The sequence below is a fragment of the Phascolarctos cinereus genome, unplaced genomic scaffold (genome assembly GCF_003287225.1).
Source record: "Phascolarctos cinereus isolate Bilbo 61053 unplaced genomic scaffold, phaCin_HiC Scaffold_7;HRSCAF=346, whole genome shotgun sequence".
In the NCBI taxonomy this organism is placed as follows: Eukaryota; Metazoa; Chordata; class Mammalia; order Diprotodontia; family Phascolarctidae; genus Phascolarctos; species Phascolarctos cinereus.
The window spans coordinates 80,714,626-80,733,453 of record NW_027556180.1 but is presented as its reverse complement, the minus strand read 5'-3'; the positions used below and the strand labels follow the sequence as shown (position 1 = coordinate 80,733,453).

Sequence of the window (18,828 nt, the reverse complement as noted above, 5' to 3'; positions counted from 1 at the left end):
CACGCTGACTGCCAATCTTTACCTGGTCTCTACTCCCTGCCAGGAGGGACCCAACTGTCTCTCAGATGTTTGTCTAGTTTTACAAATTCAGTTCCTTTCAATAAAAATTAAGTATGTGCCAGGCACCATGCTATGCTTTGGAAAATTTCTATGAAGAGATGGTTTTAAATGATTTCAAAGGGTTGAGAGGGCCCCAAAGCAAGAAATCAAACAGAGTATCATTAAGTATGTATGGAAAATTCTTCCCTGAGAAGCCACAATGTGGATACATAACATTATAGGAGGTTCAAGAATTTATGTGGTTAGGCAGTCATTTTATAAATCTCTATATTTTTGTACATTTTTTTTTTTGGACCACACCTATGATGTCATCAGTATAGAGAACTCTCAGAGAGCAAACTCTTACCACCAATACAAATAGTTAACTACACTACAGTTTCTTGTCATAGAGAGTTACCTGGGATGCTGAGAAGGTCATGCAACTTACCCAGGGTCACACAGCCAGTGTCTGTCCAAGATGGGACCTGAAACCACGTTTCCTGCCAATAAGGCCAGCTCTCTATCCCCTGCGCCTTCTAATTTCTGCAATATGCATTTTAAATCAACTTTTTTTCCCCCAATAAGTATGGATTTCATTGAGAAGTCTCTGCAGTTTTACCAGATTTGATGCAATTGATACAGAGCCAGCCTCAAACAGGAGTACCTGGTGGATTTAACCATTTATGAGATAGTAAAAGAATTCCTCTTCCATTCAGACTTCACAGACTATCTATGAAACTGATGAAGGTCTTAGGTTAGTATATATCTCCTTGTTATACTAGCAGACAAAATGGTTCATGAGGCTTTGGAAGCTGTAGAGGGGACACTTGGTCAGAGATAGGTTGGACTAGATGCTCTCTAAGGTTCCTTCCAACTCTGAAAGTCTGTGCTCCTGCTAACTCTGTACGTCCCAGCGTGGGAGTAGTGCTGCACTTTGTCATAGATATGCCCTATTCTTTGAATACAGTGCCATCTTGTACCATACTGCCATCTTGTAATCTTCGATCAGTGTTTTCTGTTTATGTCACATTTCTGGGAGACACTATTAAGAACTCTCTAAGGAAAGATTTACCTTACCTTTTCATGGCATAGTACCCTTAAAGTATTTTTTTTAAGGCAGTTGGGGTTAAGTGACTTGCCCAGGGTCACACAGCTAGTAAGTGTCAAGTGTTTGGTTTGAGGCCGAGTTTGAACTCAGGTCTTCCTGACGTCAGGGCTGGTGCTCTATCCACTGTGCCACCTAGCTGCCCCACCCTTAAAGTCTTAATGGTCATGTAGAGTATATGAACTGAACTCTGGAACAGTATTTCTGGTGCTATGCTTCCTATCATCAGGATACCTGGCTGTCTTAAGACCTCTCATGAAATTTTGTTGAAATGACTCAGTCCTCTCATCCACAGGGAATATGCCTTTTTTATGTGGTCCAATGTCTTCTGCCATTGTTTTTCCCTTATAGTCACCCAATTCTCTTCTTCTTCACCACTACCCAAATGTCCTCATGCTGGCAACGTCTCCACCCAACTTTCCTTCTCTGAATGATAAATTCTTGGAATCTGCATTCAAAGAAATCCCCATACTGTGTTTGCTTTAAACTTGACTCAGCTCGTGTCTCTCTACCCTGCTTCTAGTTTCCTTATCTGTATTGTCTTCTCCTGTTAGAATATGAGCACTTTGAGGGTAGGCACTATCTTTCTTTTAGCTTGTATTTGTATTTCTCAGCACTTGTCACAGTGACTGGCACATAGTAAACACTTAAGAAATGCTTTATCTATTTCCTGTAGTCAGTGACTACCTAGGAGAATGTGAGGCTGTTTGGACTAATTTATGGCACACTTTGTGACTCCTTAATCTCATTGATGTGTTTCTAAAGTGCAGGTCTACAAGTGGCTGGTTTATTTCATTTTTTTCATCTCAAACCATATTTTCCAACCTACTTTTTAGTCATTGTCCCTGTGCTTACCTTTGTATCAAAGTCATCAGTATCAAAGTGTATGCCACTCTCATTTGGAGGGTCTTGGGAAATTTTGTGAAGAACTTCACAGTTCACCATCTGCAGCAGATGTTGCCATGTCAGTTACTGACATCTTCATAGGCATTTTATTTCTGCTCATTTCTGGCTACAATGACTTAATAACTCATGAAAGGATGCTTATTGCTGTCAACTCCACTAATTCTGTTATTTATCTTGCCAAGGAGAACCAAGGAATTATTATCCCGTTTGATACACTTTAAAAAAATCTTCTGAATTAATTTAAATTTTTCTATGGATGTTGGTCATTTCCTCTAATGGAGTATCAACTTATCGGTTATTGGACAGGGATTACTCCTTGTACATTAAATATGAGAAATTAAATTTGTGTTATGGGCTAATGGTTCTTTGATCCATAGAACTCTCTGCTTCCCTTTCTACCACTTCCTCATGGTCACTGTGTCACTGGTAGGGGTGTGCACAAAATTGAAGGCCGTTTTTTATTTTTATTTGTTTCCTGGGTTGCTGTAGCTATCAAGCCAGAAGCTAGATGGTTCAGCAAAGGGGTAAGAGTGATAGACTTGGAATCAGGAAGACCTGAGTTCAAGTGCCTCAGATATTTATTATCCGTGTGATGTTGGACAAATCTCTTACCTTCCCTCAGCCTCAGTTTTCTCATCTGTAAAATGAAGATAATAATAGCACCTATCTTAGCAGGTTGTTGTGAGGATTAAATGAGATAGCATATTAGTGCTATGCCAGTTTTAAGACACTGTATATACAAATGCTATGATAGTGAATAGAGGACCATCAAAAGTTCTAAATATCCAAAAATATCGTAAAGCAAAGGATATTCTGGTTGTGACCATAAGCCATCTTTAGTATCATGTCTGTTACAGCCTAAGTTTTTCCTGCTTATAATAACTGAGCTAAATAGCCTATAGAGATTATTGTCTAAACTATTATTAGTAAATAATAATAATAACAACAACAACAACAATATAACTTAGTGGCCAAACTTCAGGTAATGAACTTCTTCATATTGAGCTTCATGATGATCCATGAACTGCAGTCTGGTGCAAGTCTGTGCCTAGAGGCCTCCAAGCGTTGTGTGACCTGTGAGGACTTGTCCTTAATTGGTATGATCTTTGAGAACACCAACTAATCCTCGTATCATGGTAGGGCAGTAGAAGATAGTTTTTGTAGGAACCAAGTTTTATGATTGCTGTCTTACCTCTATATTCATGGCTGAATATAGAGGCTCCCCTTACTCTAACTTTACATTTGAAAAATCTTAATTAATTTTGGGTAGTGGGAGCTAGGTTGAGAGAATAGGGAAGGGTAAAGAGACCAGAAGTTCTGATTTGGGCAAAAAGCAGGATTAGTGAGTGAGAGTGGGAGAGGTGAGACAATAGGTGATTGTGGCAGGGGAATTTTGAAGTTTACTATGATTGATGCTTTTATTGAAATAACCCTATCAGCAATAATAGTAATACCTTACATTGATATACCTCATTGCTGTTAAAAATTCTTTCACACATCTTGTTTTCTTTGATTCTAGAGTCTACTGTGCTTCTGGCAGTGTAAGGTTTTATAGGTAGGTTGCCCCTCCCCTTCCCACAAATTTTTCTTAATAATTCAACATTATTATCTATAAGTCCTTAATATGAACTTTCTAGTTCAATAAAATTTGTCCAACAGGTACAAGATGATTCATTGGTAAATCATGCAGGTAGGAACCTCTGTGATTTTCTTGTGTTATTCTTCCCACATATAAAGTTCTCTGTCATACCAAGTCTTGATTATCCTTTAAGGCTTAGTTAAAACTTCATCTTCTTCATAAAACCATCCCCAACTACTCTCAGTGATTTTTCTCATCTTTGAATTTCTACTTCGTTTGTGGCAGACATCTATTGAGCTATTTACACTTTTGTATCACTCACTAACCATCTTATATAGATTAATCTTGTCCCTCCAACTCTGTGCTATAAGGTTCTTAAAGGCAGGGGCCATATCTTCCATAATACACAGTTAAGTGCCCAATGAATTCTGGTGGTGATTTCTAGACATTAGGGAGAATCAATCAATACAACAGCTTGCTATTGGCATATTACTTATATTGTAAAGATAGTATAAATAAGATAACGAGAGGTTATTTATTGGAGACTGTCTTTTTTATTTTTCAGATTCAATAATCAGAAAACTCAGTTCTCTCTTTCCTCCACTTTTTCTCAACCCAGTCAAAGAGAGATAGCACGACTGAGAATTTTATATATTATGAAAGATATTTTGTTTTATTTCATATTATTCAAAAAAATCACAATTCAACAAGCATTATTTAATCGGACAATGAAATGTAATTGATTGGTAGAAAGTAGCAGCAGTGAGTTACCAGCTAAGTTAATGCACCATAAATTTTTAGTGGGTGATATCAGCCTGACTTTGTGTTTTTCCAGTGATTCCTAAAAGCCAAATGTAGGAACAGAAAAATTGGACAGTGGAGGTTACCCAGGGATGAAGAATAGCAGGTTGGGAGCAGTGAAAGGTGAAAGGAGTGAAAGATTCTAAATTAGGTGGCTAGAGAATCATTAAAGTGGCATGCCTAAGAATCAAGACTGAAAATAGAGACAGACGAAGCTATAGAAGGAGGGAGAGATGGAGAAAAAGGAGGGTCCAAGAGATCAGAGATCTTGATAAGGGTAAATGAGAGAGAGAGAGAGAGAGAGAGAGAGAGAGAGAGAGAGAGAGAGAGAGAGAGAGAAACTGTCACAGAATGGAATTTTAAAGTTAAAGATCTTAGATAATAACAGCTAGCACTTTCGTATCTCTTTTAGGTGTGAAAAGCACTTTACAAATATTATTTCAGTGAGGTAGGAGCCATTATTGTCCTCACTTTGCAGATGAGGAAATCAAGGCAGAGGGATATTAAGTGACTCGTCCAGGTTCACATAGCTTGTAAATATTTGAGGTTAAATTTGAATTCAAGTGTTTCTGACTCCAGGCCCAGAGATCTATCTATCCCTTGGCTACCTAGCTGCCTGTCTTCAAGGTCATGCGGTTCTTGGGGATGGTGAAATCTCAAGTTTGACTACATTATTGTGTGGCTGAAGTATGGTGAAAGGGAAAGCTGTTGAGAGATTGGAGAATTGTGTGGCCAGGATGTTATGGTGTCATCAACATGAATACTGATATCCATGAGTATGACAGCAAGATAGGAGTTGGAGATGAAGCCTGTGATCCAAGTGCTAAAATTACTGAAAAAGTTGGAAAATGTCTGTAAACAGATTTCTCAAATGTAAAATGGGGATAATCATTGGGGCACTATCCTTACAGGTTAGTTGTGAAGTCCTAAGATAAAAGGAGAGGGAACGTGGGTTGTATATGGAATTTGGAAGACCTGGGTTCAGATCCCACCTCAGACATGAATTCCTTTGCTCTCTTGGAATCTTAGTTTCTTCTGTAGAAGGGGGAAAATAAATAATACCTACCTCATAGTATTGGTTTAATTTTTTTTTTATCTCTCTTTATTATGATCTGGACAGATATGAACAAAAATAATCATTTCCATATATGAAGAGCAGAAAAGGAGAATTCTCCACAAAGCTATGACTCTTCATTATGAGTATCTTTTAAAAAATAACAAATTCAACATAGTAATTCTAATACTGTCCTGTTTGTGTCTTTCTGAACTTCTTTATCTTCTGTGTATTTTATAAGTTTCATTCAGATTCTTTTCCTTTTTTGACATCACTATTACTTCTCAGTCCCCCCAAAATCCCCACTCAAGCAAAAATTAAAAAAAATGCCTTTCTATGTAACAAAGAAATATAGTCAAACAAAACAAAACCAATGCATTGGCTGTGTCTCATTCTGCACTTCTAGTCCATCACTTCTCTATCATGAGATGGGAGATGTGACTTATGAGCCTTCTGGAGTCATGGCTGCTCATTGTATTGATAAGAATTCTTAATTCTGAAATAATAATAACTAGCATTTGTATAACTCTTCAAGTTTTGCAAATTGTTTTACATGTTATCTCATTTGATCCTTACAACAACCACGTGAGGCAGCTGCTATTATTATCTCTGTTTTACAAATGGAAAAACTGAGGTAGACAAAAGTTATGTGCTTTGCTTAGAGTCACATAGCTAGTAAGTGTTTGAGACAATATTTGAACTCGGGTCTTCCTGAATTAAGGTCCAGAGTTCTGTCTACCATGTTACCTACCTTCCTTAGGTCTTTCTAATTTTTTTCTTTTATAATGTTGTAATTATTATATAAATTATTTTCTTGGTTCTGCTTACTTTTCTCTGCATCACATTATACAAGTTTTCTCAAGTTTCTCTGAATCTTTCTCTTTTGATGATATTCATATGGTATTCCAATGCCATATGACTCAATGAGCATTCTTTTTGTTTCTAGTTTTTTATTACAACAAAAAGTTGCTATAAATATTTTTGTAAATATGGGTCCTTTTCTTTTTTTTTGATCTCTTTGATATTTAAGCCTAATACTATTATCACCGAATCTAAGGGTATGAATATGAATGAATGGTTTAATGACTTTTGGGGAGGCATAGTTCCAAATTGCTTTTCAGAATGTCTGGGCCAATTTACACCTTCACCAATAGCATTGGTATGCTTTTACCCAAGTGTTGTGAATATTAAATGGGATAATATATGCAAAGTGCTTTTTAATGCATTACAAAAACATCAGTTATTATTACCGAGATAATGTGCATAGAGCTTTGGAAACTTTCAAAATCTTAGATAATGAAATTATTGTTATTGTTATTAAAAGAACCAGTTTGTAAGGAATGTAGTATCATCAGGAGATAGATGGCTTAATCAAAATATATAAAACATAAATATTTTAAATCAGAGAAGGAAATGTTGTCCCTTATAGGTTGGTTGTAGTCCTTGGCTTATGTTCATCTGTCTTGTGGGAAGTTTTCTAAAATTAAGCGTCTGCTGGCCACTCCTCCCTCATAACTAAGGGTAACAAATTAAGAATCTTTTCTGTTTTAAGTGTGTGCATGTTGGAAAGAGAAAAAGATGCCAATTATGACAAAACAGTATACTTCAAAGGTAGTCTTTAGGTAAAAGGCTCTGGAGTCATTTGCCTTGGTTAATATTAAGAGGTCATCCCCTGGGGATTATGAAGGGGAGGGAATCTTGGGCATCATGAGTTTTCTATGCTTGATTCCCCCCTCCCCCCCTTATCCTTTTGCTTTTCCTGGCCATTATAGCTGAGAAAAAGGCCATTTCAAGGACATAGCTAATCTTTACTAAAGTATTCACGTGGATAAAACTATAGGGTGGTCCCAAATTATAACATTAGCTTGACTCATGTTTATTTAAAGCATTTAATAGTCCTTTCTGGGCCCTCCCTGTTGTCATTCTCCAATTCAGTTTGAAGACTCTTCCTCCAGGAGTCAATCCTTATGTACTGGTTTTTAATAGTCAGCCATCTTCCACTTGCAGGCTTAGGTGAAACTTTGTTTTCTAGCCCAATCTGGTTATCTGCTTTAAGCAGTAATCAAATCCTTTTCTGAGAAGGGAATCTGTTAGCCAGATCGAGATGTTCTAGGTGTTCTCATCTCAGCACTGCCCTCAGAAAGCTCTTAAGAGAAGAAGGGGAAGACTCTGGAGATTACTAGAATTTTCATCAGGATGTTTAAGAGGGAGCTGGCAATAATGATAGTTGACATCAGGCCATTGAGGGAGACCAGGTTTGCTGGTATGTAAGCAAAAGCAGTGGGTAGTGTGCCAGATCCAGAGTCAGGAAGACTCATCTTCCTGAGTTCAAATCTGGCTTCAGACGCTTACTACCTGTGTGACCCTAGGTAAATCACTTAACCATGTTTATTCAGTTTCACCCTCTGAAAAAAAATGAGCTGGAAAAAGGAAATGGCAAACTGTTCCAATATCTTTGCCAAGAAAACCCCAAATAGAGTCATGAAGAGTTGGACATGACTGAAATGTGAAAGTACTAGATTTGGAGTTAGGTGGCTTGGGTTCAAATCCCAGCTTTGATACTTATTATAGCTGTGTGATCAATAAAGTTACTTAACCTTTCTTGGCCTAAAGTTTCTCATTTATGAAGTGCAGATAATATTACAGTACATAATTCGTATCAGGGCCAAGACATTGAGGCCAAGGCCTGTGTAGGTGGAGGTATAATGAGCAGGGTCTGGATTGGCATTCTCTCTCATTGGCATATCTTCCTCCTTTGTCTTCTGATTTCCTTTTGTAGCAGATCTTTGATCTTTTTTCTTATCTTTTTCATTCTTCTTTGCCTTTGTCTTTTTCACTGCTCCTTAACTAACTGTAATATGGATCTAAAGTGTGTTCTTTTTTATAACTTAATGTTTTATGTTCCTGCTTATTAATTTAAAAAGTGTATGAATGGAAAGGTTTTTCATACAAAACCCAATTAAATTGCCTTTTGCTTGCATGTGGCCCTTGACTAATTACCCCCCCCCCCAACACACACACACACTTTGGGTCTCTTATTCTCTGTAGAAAAAAGATGTCCCCCATACACTAAATTAATAAACTACTATAAACATTAGAAAATCATTTAATAGTGACCTATCCAGATTAAACCTAGTTCAATTAATTAATCAGTCAATGAACATTTATTCAGCACTTACAAAAAGGGGCAAAAGTCCCTGCCCCCAAGGAGCTTACACTCTTATTGGGGAGACAATATGCAAACAAATATAAGCAAAGCAACTTATACATAGGATAAATAGGAAATAATTAACAAAAAACACTGGAATTAAGAGGGGTTAAAGATGGCTTCTTATAGAAGGTGGAATTTTCATTGTTTTTATAGGTTGAGCTAATATATCAGGTACATTTTTTTTTCAGCTCTTTAATTCTGAAGTCACTGGTTCAAATCAATATTTGAAGAAACTAGGTGTCTCAGTGGTTAACAGAGCTAGACTTGAAGTCAGGAAAACTTGAGTTCAAATGCCATCTCAATCACTTCCTAATCTGGGCAAGTCACTTAACTTCAGTCTGTCTCAGTTTCCTCATCTGTAAAATGGGGATATTAATAGCACCTACCTCACAGGGTGGTTGTGAAGACCTAAAGTGATAACACGTTTAGTGATTTGCTAACCTTAAAGTGCTATATACATGCTTATTTGCTAATTACTTAAGATAGCTGACTTTCAAGCTTTTTTTGAATAATCTCAGGGCATGAAAGAAACCAAGAGTTAAAAATGATGTCATATAAAATCTAGGAGGCAGATGACACTGGCTCTTAGCAAAGCTATTTTGAGCTGAATAGTACATTTTAGATGAGACATTAAGAATTTATATAGCACTGGTACAGCCAAACTGTCCTAACACATTATCAATTAAACTACTTCAAGAACATTTTTTCTCATTGAATTTAATGAGGTTCAATGGTGAGGCCGAGGGGTCTCAGGTTCTTCACTTCTAAGATACTTTCTCTCACTTAGGCTCTTGCAAGGTTCAAGTTCAGGCAGATAATATTCCCAATATAGCCAGCCTTGGTTTTTTAAAAAGTATTGCTTTGCTGTGAGCCATCTAATATTTAAAAAAAAAAACCTCCTCAGGAATAGTTTGTCCATTTACAAGACTGAGTTATTAGAATGCTGTTTATTCAACATTTAGTAAATATTTATTAAGTACCTACTATGTGTAGATCAACACTGGGGAACTACTGGCAGAGATTTGGGCATGTATGCTAATGCAGAAGTTTTAAGTATCAGATTCAGAGTATGAAATGTAAAACTTTCTTTTAAAAATTACTTTTGGATTAGTCTTGTGAACTTGTGAGGAAATTCCCTCGGTCAATGTAGGGAGACATCTGCTTGGAAGTTTAGCAAAGGTCTTAGAGAGTTGCCTGGATCACAGAGAAGTTAAATGATTTGTCTTAGCCTGAGACTTGAAACCAGGTCATTCTGGGTCTGAAGATTGCTCTATGTCCATTTTGCAACACTGTCTTTCAGGTCTAAACTTTTATGGAGATACAGTTCATATAAAATTGGTGTGTAGTTCTTTATTAATTGAATGAAAATGATTCCAAGGTTATGTGTCTGGAGGACTTGTAGGATTATGGAAATAGACAAGTTATGAGAGTGAGGAGGATTTGAGAAGGTGAGGAAATTGGATATGTAGGTGAAGATATCTAGTAGGCAGTTGGAAATAAAGGATTTACTTTCTAAGTAGAGGTTGATCTGGAGATCTAGCTTTGGAAGTCATCTATGTGTGACCCTGGGCAAGTCACTTAACCCAATTGCCTTAAAAAAAAGAATAGATGGAAATGTAGAAAGAGTACCATGGAAGTGCAGTGTTATGGAAGTTAAGGGAGGAAAGGATATTAAGGGGGAGGGATAGTCAACAATGTTAGTTTCTTCAGAGAAGTAAAGGAAGATGAAGAAAGGGAAAAAAAGCAATGGGATTTCTCAATGAGGAGATTGTTAGTGACTTGACAGTGTTGTTTTAGTTGGGTAGTGTGCAAGGTGATACTGATTCTGGTCAACTCTGTGTAGTAAACAGTTCACCTTTTTTTGCATGTGATTTGTTGTTTGAATGCTGGCCTTATGGGAGAACTCTGGTAAGAGAACTGGAGAATTTCCTTCCTTGCTTAACATTCAAATTCCAAAAATGCTGACCTTGACTTGTGTTGAGGTAAAATGATCTCTTGTGGCATTGTAAGCCCCTTCTAACTGGTCTTCAAAATGTGCAGGAGAGCAGCAGATAGTCACAGATGACTTATTTGAAAGCCTTCATTTGATACATTCAATTGGAGGTTGCATCACTGAATTGACAGCCTTTACACGTGGTATTGTGTTTGGTCTTCTTGCTTTTTTCTAGGTCCCTTTAGTCCTTTGTGAGTGCCTTCTTGATAAAGACACAGCTGTCTCAAGACAGAATGTGAAGCGTGTTTAGATCGTTTGTAGAAGACATAGCAATATACTCCCCTCTCTTTCTCTCTTTCCCTTACTCCCTCTCTCTCTTTCTCTCCCCCCTCTCTCTCTTACTCTCTATCTCCGTCTCTCTCTCGTGTCTCTCTGTCTTCTCTCTCTCCATATACATACATATACACGCACACACACACACATATATGTACGTATGCATGTAATGTTTTTGTACAATAGGGCTATAGCAAAGAATATTTACCTTTTAACATTTGGTTGTCCCCTGCTTCTTCTTATCTACTGTCATTGTTCTTGCAACCTAAAGTGATTTCTTTTTCTGTCTCAGGCTTTGATATCTAAGAAATACAGCAAGAAGGCATTTGCTCATGGTGTTTTAAAAATGAGACTTAGGTCTGAAAAATTGCCAGAAAGCACTCTTCTGGTACTACTTTTTCTTTTTTTTTGTAACTAGGTATAAAAATAGACATAAGAAAACTCAGTAATTCTTCCAATACCAAATTGGAATATGCTGGATTGCTTAATGTATTTAATGTCACTGTATGATTTAGGCAAACTGGGAAATGATAATGAGTATCAAGGATTTGCTGGCTACCTCCAAATCTCATTTGAGACCCAGACTCCCTCTAAATTGGGTTAAGGGAGTTTGCCTTGGATATGGGACATTTTTGTCTTCCATTAAATTCTAAAAGGAGCTAATGAATAATACCATTCAGATTGCCCCATGCTTTGATTCAAGCAAGAAACATTTATATCCAGAGACTGCAGGGTAGAAGTTTCTTGCTAATCCTAAATGGAAAAGCTGAAATTCACTTCAAAGGTAGAAAAAAGAACATTCATAACAAAATCCGGAAAATCCCTTAATTACTATATTATTGAATTATCCTAGAAAGGTTAGGTAAATGCAAGAGGCATGGATAGATGGCATTTGTTCTGAAAAAGATTTGAGAGGTTTTATGGACTACAAAGTAAATATATGTCGACAGTGAAACATGGCAGTCAAAAAGACTAAGATGATCTTGGACTGCAAAAGACTTAGCATGTAGAAAAATACTTATAGTAGTTCCTTTTGTAGTGGCAAAGAATTGGAAACTGAGGGGATGCCCATCAATTGGGGAATGGCTGAACAAGTTGTGGTATATGAATGTGTTGGAATACTATTGTATTGTAAGCAATGGTGAAGGGTATGGTTTCAGAGAAACCTGAGAAGACTTGTATGAACTGATGCAGAGTGTAATTCAAGCCAAATCAGGAGAACAATTTGTACAACAATAATAGTATGAAGACAACTTTGAAAGACTTATTAACTCTGATCTACAGAAAAATCAATACAATCTCCAAGGACTCATGATGAAATGCTACCGCCACCAGATAGAGAGCTGATGGGACTCAGAGTGCAAATTGAAGAGCATATTTTTTTGGATATGTCCAGTAGATGAATTTGTTTTGATTGATGATTGAAAAAGGTTTAGAAGCATGTAATACATAAATATTTTCAGAAAAACACTAAAATTAAGAAGGTTTGGCTCTTAAAGAGGGTAGCCTTTAATAACATGGGACATCTCTCCTGATATCAGATAACTTTTAAGCATATGATAGAACCACTGGAATTAATCCAAGAGTTTGTCTGTGGTGTTCTATTTAGAAGGCAAATGCAGCATTACTGTACATAAAGTATTTGAGAGACGTATGTATATTTTGACTATGACTATGCCTCCACTTTCCTTTTCAATTAGGATGATCTGGGATGGCTGATCTGTTTTTTCATCCAGGACAAACAACTATGTGAAGACTGAAGCCTGATCTATGAAGTCTAATTGATAACTGTAACATTTCTGTTTTTCTTAGGGTGGAGAACACTGCTACTATCATGGAAATATCAGAGGCATCAAGGACTCCAAAGCTGCATTGTCAACATGCAATGGACTGCAGTAAGCACAAATCTTCCTTTGACATGGGCATCATTTTAGAGGGGGAGTTAGTCAACATTTTCCAAATTGTAATGTAACTTCAGAGCTTATCATGATGGAAAAGTCCATTTTCAGCCTTAGGAAGAACTCTTGGGTGGGCTGTAATTAAATGTACTTCACAAACTAGTCTTTGATTGTTTAATGGAAACTCAGGACTAATAAATAAAGATGTTTCTATTTGGCTTTTAGGTGTTTATTCTTTAGAGTAAAAAATATTCCTACCCCCAAGAAACCTGATAAATTTCCTGAATATCATTTATATTGGATTCATATAGGAAATTAACCTAGAGTACATCATCCCAATGTACAGCCTCATGAATGGCCCTCTTTGAGATCAATCCTCTAATCCTTTGAATTAAAAAATAATTGTACCTCAAATTCTTTGTAAGCTTCTGGAGAATAGGGATCTTGGGATCCCTATAGTGCTTAGTAGAGTATTGGGCACATTGTAGGGTCTTGGTCATTATTTGTTGATTGAATTTGGGATACCATAATGTAAAATAATTTCTGAAGATATTCTGCACAGATTTCATTTCCTACTGGTACCTCAGTTTACGTGGTAGAAATGGATACCATGGACTTGATTTCGATGTTCTTCTCTGCTAGTATTTGTCAAACCTTTCCTTTTTTTGTTTCTTGCATTATAGTGGCATGTTTGAAGACAACACTTTTATGTATATGATAGAACCACTGGAGTTAATCCACAGCACAGTAAGTCTGTTTTCTTCAGAGCTTGCTTAGAGTGTTGTATTTAAATATACATCTTCAAAGAGCAAAGAGGAATGTTAAGAGGATGAAAAGGCATTTCACTCTAGTCCCAAATTTTCTGCCAATGAATTTAATTTCAATTTATCTCTCTTGGCTTTAGTTTTCTCTAAAGAGGAGAGTTGGATTAGATAACCTGTGAGGGAGGTCTCTTCTCTTAGTCTCTAAAATTCTATTTGGAAAATTCAGTTTGGGTTGGAATGATGAAGGCAATTAATATTAGAAGCCAGATGTTCAAACTGTGAAAAGTTTGTTAGATTTGGGCTCAGAGATTCAGAGTTCAAATCCTAGCCTTGCCACTAACTGCTTGTGTGATCATGTGCAAATCACGTAATCCATTTGGGCCTCAGTTTCCTCATGTGTAAAATGAGAGGGATAGAATACTAAGGTTCCTTTTAACTATAAATTTATAGTTTTGTGCTCCTTGCATCACTGTTATGTTTATCATTCATCTCTTTACCAGACAGAATGAATTAGAGCCATGAGTTTGACCGAAGAGATTTTTAAGGTCTTTTTTTTTCTCTTGTAGAGAAAAACGTGTTTTCGCTTTCTGAGTAGGGGAGTCTCTTTGTATTTCTTAGTGTTGAATGGTCTGGTATTCCAGAGAGAAAATGGTAAATAGCTAAACATAAATAGAAGCAACATGGCACAGAGGAAGGAGCCCTGGATTTGAAGTCAGAAGAAATGGCTTTGAATCACTTTCTACAGGTCTACTACTTATTACCTGTGTGATCTAGGGGAGCCTTACCCTCTCCAGCTTTATTTTCTCATTTTTAAAATAGGTGATCTCAAAGGTGCCATTCAGCTCAAAATATAAGATCCATTGGGTAAGTTATTTCTTTCAGGATGAGCAAGATCTCATTTTTAACACTTGGAAATTAAAAAAAAATCCTCCAAACCTCACTCAAGCTAGTAGGCAGAATATTTGGTTTATCACACATAACGTTCCACAAACGTAAATGAAGAGGTATTGTCATTTATATATGTAGTCATTTTGGTTGCTGAAAGGGCAGAAAAAATTTGTGTAAGTAAAAATGATAAAAAGTAGCTTTATAAGAAACATAAGCTCTCATATAAAATGTTGAGGAGAACCCCCCTCCATTCCCCATTGATCTGAGGATCAGATGGAGAAGTGCCTCCCCCCCCCAGATGAATATACTAGGAAGATCTGTTTGGAGGCAGAGCTAAGATTGAGGTCATGGTGGCTGGAGGGCACATCAGCTCATTTGCATGTTGTTGTTTTAGAATTTTGGAGCTTAGAGTTGAGAAATTGTAAATGAAACAACTGTTTGAGCACCATAGGAAGACTATAAAGGCATTCATGGGTTCATACCTGACAGGAAGCTATATTTTGTGAGTTTTTCTAAGGTAAAGACGAGTCACCACCAAAAGGAGGCTCTGATTTGAGGCACTAGAAGATAAAATAAGATATAGAAAGAGTAGGAAGGAGCCTTAGGAAAAGACAGACAGACAGAAGTGGGAGATAGGCCAGTTGCAGGAGGAATCACAAGAAACTGAGACTAGAAGACATAGGATGAGAGGAGCTGCTTCTAGCTGAGATAGGTGACTCTTCAGCAGCTTCAACAGAAGTTGCTACTTCAAAGTGAGACATTGCTTTGCTGGATTTGCTATTGTTAGAGCTGTAGGAACATATCGTTCTCTGGTGCCATCTACATAAAGCCTAAGAAAGGGGGAAATCTCTGAGGAGTACCTGCTTGCCCTTATACTGCTGTCTTTGGCTTAAGAGGGGAAAAGAGAAGGGAAAGACAGACTTTGTGTGACTGTAAGCTGGGCTTATTGCATAAGAAGTTTTGCTTTACTGGAAGCCATCTGGAGAAAGCAGAGTCCTGTTGAGTGAAGAGCTGGCTGGTCAGGGCTGGTCTGTATTGCTTAAAGAACTAACCTGAAGGAGCTTTGTAGTGCTCAGGCTTAAGGGAACTGCATGTTACTGAACAGGTGCAATCCTGATATATTTTGGCTTAATTTTTTAAGTATAGCTCTTTCTCAATGTCATGTGAGCTAAATGAGCTGGTAATTGCTTCATCTCTTTGGGAGTAGAGTGGGGTGACTTCACCTACCAAGAGAGTGGTGAGAACCACAAAGGGATCAATTAGTAGTGAATCAGCTTTGTGGAGTGCAGGTTGTTCTTGAAGGGACAAAGAATGTGAAAGTATGCAGTCTAGAGTTGTGAATTGCCCCAGGAATATGGATTACCTTGCTTATCTTCCTCCTTGCTAGATTTCTATGAGTGTATCCACCCCCCACCCTTGATCTGTATGATTGGTGGGAAAGTATGACTAAGGTTTATGGGTGGACTGTGATATTTTGATTATTCCTGATTTTGCTTACTATTTAGTAAAAGTGATGGTTCTCTTGCTTTTACTCTCCAGTAAATGTTATGATTGTTTGTACTTTTAACTGTTATTGAGTAAATATTATGATTATTCTGGATTTTGCCTTATTGTTAAATAAAATCTTTATGTTTGAGCCACTGGCGTTACCATGACTGATTTTGTGTGGGAAGTATGCTGGTTGGTACCCAAGGCTACAGTGGTAAATAGTAGGAGTATCTCCTTTTCTGCCTTCACCCCACATTTAAACACACACACACACGCGCACACACGCACACACACACACACACAACACAGATATTATCCCTAGGATCCTGAAGAAAAAAAGTAATGGGTAGTAGTTATGTAGTTGAGAACCATGGCCAGTCTCCTCACATTGGGAAAACCCCCAGATGGACATATCCCCAGAAGAGAGAGTAAAGTATGGGTTCCATATTGAAAATCATATTCAGAGGCTGTACTGCCCAGACTACATAAAAAGGGCATGTAATTTCTGTCACGTTTTCCAAAAGATGCAAGCATACAGTGATACCTCAATATTTCTTTCAAACATAGTGCTTCCCCAAAGCAAATGTTGTGACTCAGAGCCTGAAAGGATATATAGCTAATCTCTTGCAAATGCGTGGCATGTAGTTTTTTAAGACAAGATTGTTTGTCATAATCCATTATGTTAGAAGCTTCTAAGTGATTTGTTTTGCATGAACCTTCTTGTGCACCTGGGAATTTGCTTCACCTATGGGAAAATCTCCATAAGCACAGGGGTGACAATGTGAGAAGTTCGTTTAGAAATGCTGGTCATTCATAGCATACGCATTCTATCTTACACTTGCATGATACTTCAGGGTTTAGAAAATATTCATTTAATCCTCACACGAACCCTGGGAGGTAGGTGGGGCAAACATTTTTATCTGCTCTTTGCAGATGAAAGACTCAGGTTCAGAAAGGAGAAGGGACTTTTTTTAGGTAATAAAGCTGGTGTGTGTCAGAGCTGGGACTTCAGGTCAGTCTTTTTAAATTCAACCTCAGTTTTGCTCCTGGTATATCTCAAGCCATTGAATGTAAAGACAAGACTTTGAAATGCTGCCTCATTGTTGTTATTATTATTATTCTTCAGTACTGAATTGAAAACATTATTGAAAAAATTTTCCATCATCAAAAATCTTTAAAAAGGAAGGTTTCATAGGTTCCTGTAATAATGCTATAGCCAAGAGTTTTCCCCATGTCTAATGTGAGTCCCTAAATTGTTCTTCAAGCCCATTTTATGTAGGTATTTATGAAGAAGTCAACCACTCAATATCACTTATCCAATATCCCTTTATAAAAATTAGCCATTATTATTAGTATATAGTACCTTGAAATTTAGAGTGCTGTATGTACATTGTCTTATTTGATCTTCACAACAACACGTGAAATAAGTTCTTTTATTTTACCCAAGTAAAGGTACATTTACCCCCATTTGGCAGATGAGTAACTGAGAACCAGACAGGTTAAATGACTTACTCATGATTCACACAAACAGTAAGTTCCAGATGTAAGATTTGAACCCAGGTCTTCCTGATCCCAGGTCTAGCACTTCATCTGCTGCACACGTAGGGCCTTTTACATATTTGAAGATGTTGATTAATTCATCTGTAATGCTATTCTCTTTCTCCAATGATCTCATTTCTTTTGGCCTTTTCCACAAATTGTCTATTTCTTTTAATCATTTTTGTCTAAGACATCTCATTTAAACTATGAAGACTGATACTAGAATAGAAACTTGATGTATTATGGAGAACATTTCATCACATTTACATACTTGTGAGTTGCTTTAAACTGACAGAATCATATTTCTGTCATATTTAATGAAAATTCCACTCTTATTCTTTGACCTTCTCCCAAGATACTTGCACATGTATTTGCTGCTGTTCCCTATGAAACAGTCTTGTTCATAACTCCTCCCAGTTTTTCCCATCAAGCATCCCTAAAATCTGTGAACCACTGTTGGAAATGACAACTTTTAGTTGATGGTAGAAGAGAGGACAACTATACTTCTGTGATAAAATGAAGGGATTTGTAATTTTATAAGCACTTTGACTGGATGCATCTTAAGGGTACCCTGCCATCCAAACTAGTATTTAGGTTTTTATCTAGATGTTCTAGCCTGTATTTCATGATGAGGATTCAAGCTTTCCTACATTCAAACAACAGATTCAAAAACCATTACAAAGTCCCCAGCTTGAAGTAGGAGAAATAATTATTTTAATTTGTTCAGAACGAAATGCAAAAAGATACCTATAATCAGGCATAGACATTCCAAATAAACCAACTAGATATTTACCCCAAACATCTGGTTATTGAGTGGAATATAAATGACTCCCAGGGAAAAATTAATGAAATCATTGAGGATGAAGAGAAATTATTATAGCTCTTTTCTGTTGGACGAGCATAGTCACTTAAATTTTTGTATGTTTTTATAATGCCATAAGTAATTTTGATAAAAATTGGTGCTTTGAACATAGAGATGGTTTAAATAGTCCTGTATCATAAGGCCATCATAAGATTTAGAGATGGTAGAGATCAAAGATGTCAAAGAGTCCAGTCTCCTCATTTTGCTGATGAAAAATCTAAGAAATTTAAGAAGGTTGTACACGATCCCACAGGTGTTAGTAGAGCAAGGATTTTAGCCCAGGTCTTCTGACTTAAATATGAAGTCCTCTATCTCCTACTCTTCCAGTCTTTATTTTCTTAGTAAGGGGAGAGAGAGAGAGAGAGAGAGAGAGAGAGAGAGAGAGAGAGAGAGAGAGAGAGAGAGTGAGTTAGAGTTTTGGATTTGGG

The 18,828-nt window shown here is 37.1% G+C and overlaps 1 protein-coding gene across 2 annotated transcripts in view; it reads left to right on the top strand.

The window, feature by feature from the left end:
* The window catches only part of ADAM23 (ADAM metallopeptidase domain 23), a 244,957-nt gene that overhangs the window by 113,706 nt on the left and 112,423 nt on the right, over window positions 1-18,828 (top strand). For both annotated transcript variants that reach the window (XM_021008754.2, XM_021008750.2), the window contains exons 5-6: window positions 12,774-12,856; window positions 13,543-13,606. In XM_021008754.2, the coding sequence (XP_020864413.1) occupies window positions 12,774-12,856; window positions 13,543-13,606 (147 nt within the window). The remainder of the gene's footprint in view (window positions 1-12,773; window positions 12,857-13,542; window positions 13,607-18,828) is intronic.